This window comes from Trichomycterus rosablanca, chromosome 24 (genome assembly GCF_030014385.1).
Source record: "Trichomycterus rosablanca isolate fTriRos1 chromosome 24, fTriRos1.hap1, whole genome shotgun sequence".
NCBI lineage: Eukaryota > Metazoa > Chordata > Actinopteri > Siluriformes > Trichomycteridae > Trichomycterus > Trichomycterus rosablanca.
The window spans coordinates 13,981,287-13,989,518 of NC_086011.1; the positions used below are offsets into that span (position 1 = coordinate 13,981,287).

General features: G+C 38.7%; 1 protein-coding gene across 1 annotated transcript in view; it reads right to left on the minus strand.

Annotated features, from left to right (window-relative positions):
* The window catches only part of wnt7aa (wingless-type MMTV integration site family, member 7Aa), a 34,035-nt gene extending 27,105 nt beyond the window's left edge, over positions 1 to 6,930 (minus strand). The window contains exon 1 of the mRNA XM_062987192.1: positions 6,860 to 6,930. Within this exon, the coding sequence (XP_062843262.1) occupies positions 6,860 to 6,930 (71 nt within the window). The remainder of the gene's footprint in view (positions 1 to 6,859) is intronic.
* Positions 6,931 to 8,232: the final 1,302 nt, after the last annotated feature.

Sequence of the window (8,232 nt, forward strand, 5' to 3'; positions counted from 1 at the left end):
GTGCTGGTATGAGTGGATCAGACACAGCAGCGCTGATGTTGTTTTAAAGACCTCCAAAGACCAACCAAAAACATCCAGCCAACAGCGCCCCGTGGGCAGCACCATGTGACCACTGATGAAGGTCTAGAAGATGACCAACTCAAACAGCAGCAATAGATGATCGATCGTCTCTGACTTTACGTCTACAAGGTGGACCAACTAGGTAGGAGTGTCTAATAGAGTGGACAGTGAGTGGACATGGTATTTAAAAACTCCAGCAGCATTGCTGTGTCTGATCTACTCATACCAGCACAACACACACTAACACACCACCAATGGTGGTCAGTGTTACTGCAGTGATGAGAATGATCCACCACCCAAATAATACCTGCTCTGTAGTGGTCCTGTGGGGGTCCTGACCATTGAAGAACAGGGTGAAAGCAGGCTAAAAAGCATGTAGAGAAACAGATGGACTACAGTCATTAATTGTACAGTAGAACTACAAAGTGCTTCTATATGGTAAGTGGAGCTGACAAAATGGACAGTGAGTGTAGAAACAAGGAGGTGGTTTTAATGTTATGGCTGATCGGTGTATACTTCAATGTCTTGTACAAAGCCTTCTCAGAAGAGTGGCCTTTGTTATTGCTGAAATGATCACATAAAGACCGCTCTAGTTTAACACTGTTTGATTTTGAAATAGGATGTCCAACAAGCTCATGGTCAGGTGTCCAAATACTTTTGGCCATATAGTGTACATACTGTCAAGTTTTGCTAAAGTCAGGTTTTTTAATATAGTAAACCAGTGTAGAGAGAAAAATATTTACATTTTAGACAATTAGCAGACGCTTCTATTCAAAGCGACTTACAGTACTGTGACAGTACAGTATATTGTCTAAGCAATTGAAGGTTAAGGGACTTGCTCAAGGGCCCAACAGTGGCAACCTGGCAGTGATGGGGCTTGAATCAGCAACCTTTCAATTACTAGTCTGGTACCTTAACCGCTAGGCTACAACTGTCCTCAAAATATATCAGGAGTCAACCTAGGACTTTAAGACCCTGGTGTTGTATGGCAATGAACCAACCTGAGGTGCTACTGTTGTATTTCACCATTTCCAAAAAGGACATGTAATTGAACACTGTGACTTTTTATAAACTACATGGCCAAAAGTATGTGAACGACTGACCATGAGCTTGTTGGACATCCCATTTCAAAAATATGAAGTTGGCCCCTACCTTCCTTCTATCTGGAAGGCTGTTGACAAGAGTGCTCTACATAGGGCTTCCTCCAGTGAGGTTCCTCCACACCAAACTTGTCAAACCCAGTCTATGCGTTTCCTCCCATTTTCTCCCCAGTTTAGCATAGTCAATCTGTCTTCCGCTGCTGCGGGATCCCTAATTGCTCTTGAGGTGGGTATATTGCTGCTCACGCCTCCTCCGACCCGCGCGCACCTCTTAGCGGAACCCTTTTATACCTATGCATTCTGCACAGGCGCCTCTCTATCTGCCAATCAGGGTCCTTACACAACGTCTGAAGACCCCACCCACATAGTCCGGTCATCCTGCCCCAGCAGAGACGTGTCTGCTGCAGGCACTGCCAGTTATGCCCACTAGATGGCGCCCGACCGACCGGTGTCAACACCGAGTTTCGAATCGAGGAGTTCGGAATCTCGGTGCTGGTGTGCTAGCGGTATATTCCGCAGCGCCCAGGACACAGTCATTTCTGACAATTCTGGAAAAATCTACTTTTGCCTTTAATTTATTGTATATAATTACATTTACATTTACATTTTCAGCATTTAGCAGACGCTTTTATCCAAAGTGACTTACACAATGAGCGGAACACGATGAGCAATTGAGGGTTAAGGCCCTTGCTCAGGGACCCAACAGTGGCAACTTGGTGATGGCAACCTTCTGTTTACTAGTCCAGTACCTTAACCACTGAGCTATCACTGATCATTGATTTTAAATGCCTTTTTTTAATGAGTAAGACCGAAACACATTCAGCAATAAGGAGGGATGTCCACATATATTTGGCTATATTATATACAAACCCCATCTCTAGAAGTCACACTTTGTAAAATGCAATAAAGCCTAAAAACTGTAATTTGTTAAATTGCTTAAACTGTTATTTAACTGGTGAATGTACAAAGAAAGCATTTTCAATGTTTTCACTTACAAACAAAATTGTATTTCATAAATATAAAAGACAATAGCATATGATGCCTGCAACACACTTAAAAAGTTGGAACATGGGCAAAAATACTAATATTATACAACTAACACTGTTCTGGAAGGTTCCACAATTCCAGCAGTCCAACTAGTTACAAGTGAGGTTATCAGGATTTATTAAAAAAGATGTGTCGTGGTTCACCAATTAGTGCCAAACTGAATCTTGAGAGATTTGTCAGTCAGTTCAAAGACGTGTTTCTCAGTGTAAGATTGCAAAGAATTTAGGTCTTTTACCATCTACAGTCCAAAATATCATGCACAGATTCAGGGAGTCAGGGGAACCCTCAGTGACTAAAGGACTATAGTCCATAGCTGCTCAATGTGCATGACCATCATGGCCCCAGGCAGTGTTGCTTCCATGATGGACATAACCATCATTGGTTACCAACATAACAAATCATTGCCACTTAACACAGTCTGCCGCTGCATCAAGGACCTGAAACCACAGAATGTAATATATAATCTTGCGCAGAAATGACAACGGGTTCTCTGGGCCCTGAGTCATCTGAGATGGACTGAAAGACAGTGGAAATGTGTTCTGTAGTAGATGTTTCAGTTTGTTTTAAGGGAAAATGGACATCAGATTCTAGGTACCAAAAATGAAAAAGGCCATTCAGACTGTTACTGGCAAAGGGGGGTATCACTGTCCATGACATGTGTGATCTGCATATTTGTGAAGGTACCATTGATGCTAAGGCTTATATTGGTATTTTGGAGAGACATATGCTGCCGTCAAGATGACATCTTTCTCCATAGTTAAGCAGTGCAATGCCAGGCCACATTCTGCATGAGTTACAACATTGTGTGTATGCTTGACTGGCCTGCCTGCAATCCAGATCTGTCTCCTATTGAAAATGTATGCCGCATAAAGAGGCAAATCAGACACTGATGACCACAGGCTGTTGAGTACAGCAAGAATTGGGAAAAAAATCCCACTGCAACAATCAGTATCTTCAATTCCCAAACGATTAAAAAGTATAATTTTAAATATGGTGATGTGACGCAGTGGTAAACATGTCGCTTTCCCAGTTCAAGTGACTCTATGTAACTTATTGTTGAATTTAGGAGGGAATATGTCAAATATAGTGTCCCTATAATGGAGAAATGCTGCAGAGCACAACCATCACTACATTATCGCTTCATTTTGTTTGAGAAGGTTTCAAAATCCCCCAGGTTTATGTTTTGCAGTTTAAGTGTTAATTTAACCTTTTATACTGTCATTAAAATACAAGCCAAATTACTGAAACTGTTCAGGGATTTTCCACCATTGGAGTAACTTTTAAATTCCACCATAAGTTTTGTGTAGAATATGTACATAGAATAAAAAATAAATCATTGTCTATTCAAATGAGCCTAGATTAAAATGCAAATCTGGTTAGCAAACATTAAAACATAAATAAATAAGAGTAAATAATAATGACATATTTATCCAACCTTATATACAGCTGGCTGGTTGTTGTAGGTACTTTGAATTACACTCGAGTGGCAACTTGCAACGGAATTTATCACAGACTGGACTGAACAATGAAGAACTCCAATTATTTTTTTGCTAGTTATAACTTTCAGTTCAATTTCATTTTGTGTTCGTATGATTTGTGTAAATCCTATTTATTTAAAGTATCCTCCAGGCCACCCAAGGAGGATGGAGGTCCCTGCTGAGTCTGGTTCCTCTCAAGGTTTCTTCCTTTGTTGAGTTTTTCCTTGCCACTGTCGCCCTCGGCTTGCTCAATAGGGGTTTTTTGGTCTGTTGGTCCTGGATTCTGTAAAGTTGCTCTATTGTATATTAAGTCTATTGTAAAAAGCGCTATACAGTAGACCCTTGACTTACGAATTTAATTTGTTTCGAAGGGCTGTTCTTTAGTCAAAATGTTCGTTAGTTAAACCTATTTTTCCCTTAATCTTAATGTATAGAATAGACATTACTGTAATAAACAATAATAATAAACAACAATACACAGTAGTACTGTACTGTACATAAAAAACACACATCTCAGTACAGTGCGTGTGCTGTACCATACACCATAATACAATTCCTTCTTTTTTTATAAAATGTATCTACCAGAAACAACAATAACTCTCATATTTCTCTATTATTTCCTTCTTTATTTCAATAGTGTTGTATTTTGTAGGTGTAATTGCACGAAAGAAAGTATACTTTACTCAGCCGACTTCCTTCTTCTCTCTCACTCACTGCCCCCGCAGTCTACACAGTAACAGCTACTGGCAGGAGTAATTATACAACAACAAATGTAATAGATTTGTTCATTTTCTCAACACTACGCTTTCTCTGCACATTTTTTGGGGCCATTTTAATACTGAATTTTAAATAATAATAAAAAAAACACTTTTTGAAAAACAGGAATTATACAGTAATAAGTGATTTCTTTATTTATTCTTTATTTCATTATTTATTTGTCATTTCCCGATTCACTGATATGAGTAAACACTTTAAATACATTAAAAAATTTAATTTAAATTTTTATAAGCTAAAACAATCAGCCCTGGGTGAATAATTTATAATTTCCTATTACTTTATAATTTTCATTTATTACTACAGCATTTAATTTTTACCACTGCTGTTAAATCCTGGTTAGGGTCATAGTGGGTCCTGTTTTCTTAAAATCCCTGGGCGCAATGCAGCAACCCACTCCAGACATAGCCTATTATGTCTGTATTTAGATGCCTGACCGCATAGGATGATAGCACTGCTAGGGATTCGAACTCTGAATCCCAGTGGTAGTGGGTCAGTGTTATTTATTGCTGTGCCACTCAGGCACCCAAATATTACTGTTACGCTGCTCTAAATCTTGGGTTTTTTCCATTTTAATGAGAAAATCACTGTGTCCTATACATGAAAAGCACAAAGTTCACTAGATGAATTATTACACACAAAATAAATATAAGCAAACCATTACGAATTCCTAATATAATTAATAATTACATAATATTTATATGGATTAAAAGTAATTACTATTTTAGCAGTGTTTATTGCATGAAAATTAGATTTGACATGGCACTCTTTCAGCTTTGGCACTGGCACACGCCACACAGAACATCCAATAAATAATGAATCTTATAATGAATCTCAGAGGTTCTAGAGGTTTAACACATCCTCCTCTGGAAACATCAAAAAACAGTAGAGCCACTTAATACCACTTAAAATAAGAGTGTTATGGTGGCACAGCAGATAGTATAGGTGTAGCGGAACACCAAGGTCTTGAAGACCTGGATTCAAACCTTCTAGTCATTCTAATCATGCTAGTTATTGTTTGGAAGAATGTTCTCCACATGTCCACATGAATTTCCGCCCATCGTTGGCTGCTCTTAATCGTTCTTAGATGTGTGTAAGTAGAAGGGCGAGTAAGTGATGCCCTGAACTGGCTTGGCATCTTGCCCAGGGGTGCGCCCAGTCTTTCTGGGTGACATCGGACCCACCGCAAACCTGATCAGAAGACAGCTGATGTTGAAGTTAGACTAATAAATAATACGTGTTTTTTTTCAAGTGGAAAGCTATCCACCTGTTGTCAGTTTTTCAAATGACAGATCCTTGATGTGTTTTGTAATTGGTGAAATAGTCTTCGGAGGAAGATTTAATAGTACAGTACGGGTGCAGCAGAACACCAAGGTCTTGAAGACCTGGGTTCAAACCTTCTAGTCATTCTAATCATTCTAGATCAGTTTGGAAGAATGTTCTCCACGTGTCCAGGTGAATTCCACCCATCTCCTAAAAACATGCAGAAGGTCGATTGACTGCTCTTAATCATTCTTAGATGTTTGAAAGTAAAAAGGCGAGTAAGTGATGCCCTGAATTGGCTTGGCATCTTGCCCAGGGGTGCGCCCAGTCTTTCTGGGTGGCATCGGACACACCGCAAACCTGATCAGAAGACAGCTGATGTTGAAGTTAGATGAATAAATGATATGTGTTTTTTTTTAAGTGTAAATCTATCCACCTTGATGTGTTTTGTAATTGGTGAAATAGTCTTCGGAGGAAGATTTAATAGTACAGTACGGGTGCAGCGGAACACCGAGGTCTTGAAGACCTGGGTTCAAACCTTCTAGTCATTCTAATCATTCTAGATCAGTTTGGAAGAATGTTCTCCACGTGTCCAGGTGAATTCCACCCATCTCCCAAAAACATGCAGAAGGTCGATTGACTGCTCTCCAAGTAAAAGGGCGAGTAAGTGATGCCCTGAACTGGCTTGGCATCTTGCCCAGGTGTGCGCCCAGTCTTTCTGGGTGGCATCGGACCCACCGCAAACCTGATCAGAAGACAGCTGATGTTGAAGTTAGACTAATAAATGATACATATGTAATCTAGTCACCTATCCTATATGTTTTTTTTTTTTTTTTTTTTTTTTAAATTGGTAGATAGTGTTCAGAGGGGGACTTAAAATAGAAGTAATAGAACTTTTTTATTATGTAGTTTCATTTGTGGCTGAAAAACATGTAACTGTATATAGAAAAATGGTACTAGATAGATGGATGGATGGATGGATGAATGGATGATTAGATAGATAGATAGATAGATAGATAGATAGATAGATAGATAGATAGATAGATAGATAGATAGATAGATAGATAGATAGATAGACACCCAAATAGAACTTTATTGGTGGAAAAACCAGGTAAACAAAAAGCTGTTAAAACTTACCCAATTTTCAGATAAATAATCCCCAAACAGAGGAAAATGTGAAATATCCAACGTCGTGTTTTCCTGCTCATGATTCTTAGTTTTATTCGTAGTAAATAAGTGAATCCCTGTATTTTGACTCACTGATTCAGCTGTGATGCGGCGCTCCGGCGCACCTGAGCACAGATCCGTTTGCGCTCCTCCGGCTGCTGCTGCATTGGCCAAAACGCACTTTTAACTTTAAAAAGAACCCAAAATCTCTCTTAGTAGTCCAGTTTCCCCAAAGCTCCTGGGTTCCTTTATAATAGCAGAACTTTGTCTAGGTGCAGCTCATCATTCTGTCCGCATTTATCCGTACGTTCCAGTGCGCGGTCCCACACACGAGTCAGTTCCAGTGCGCAAATAGAATGTGGTGAGTGGTACTGAGTTTGCTTCCGCCTACCAGCTCTTACCTGCCGCTATTATTAGCCCGAACTCGAACGTAGCTCTCATTTAAAGCCGGAAATATGAGAATAGGTTGAAGCTTTCTGTTTCCAACCTGTCCTGTCAGTCTATAGTCTGCTGGAGGTTAATCCTCATGCGATAGCTCGGCTTCTATAACAGAGCTTTTTATCTCTTTTGGCTGCACCCGTTTGCTCCTCCCATGAGAGGTTTTGATTCTCCTCTCGCCCCCCCCCCTTCCCCCCCCCAGCTCATCTCAAAAAACACTAGCACCATAATTCAGATTTATTTGCACTGTGCAGACCACATCAGAGGAACCACGTGACCCTAAAACATACACATATATACAGTGATTAAGTAATGTACATGTGAGAATTATTGCAGCACACTTGAACTTTCCATTAAGCATTAAGTTTTGGTTGTAAGCATATATGTATATATGTGTGTGTGTATATATATATATATATATATATATATATATATATATATATATTTGCTCACAAATGTTGACAATATATATATATATATATATATACATACAACATACACACATATATACAGTGATTAAGTAATGTACATGTGAGAATTATTGCAGCACACTTGAACTTTCCATTAAGCATTAAGTTTTGTTTGTAAGCATATATGTATATGTGTGTGTATATATATACGGTATATATATATAATAGAGCTCACAAATGTTTAAAAGCATTAAAAATAAATGAAATAAAATAAATAACTTATTTATTTTAGAAACCAAAAAACAATTTTACAACAAATCATTTAATAAATGTGTTCATATATAAATAAATGAGTGCCTGAATGAGCCTTTAAGTCAGTAAATTAATAAAGAAATAGAACTATCATGGCGTTTTGGTTGCTTTAGCTAATAAGTTCAATATGAAGCTGGCTAACAGTAGCTTTGTATGTGGGGACTAGCACAAAAGCTGGTTAAT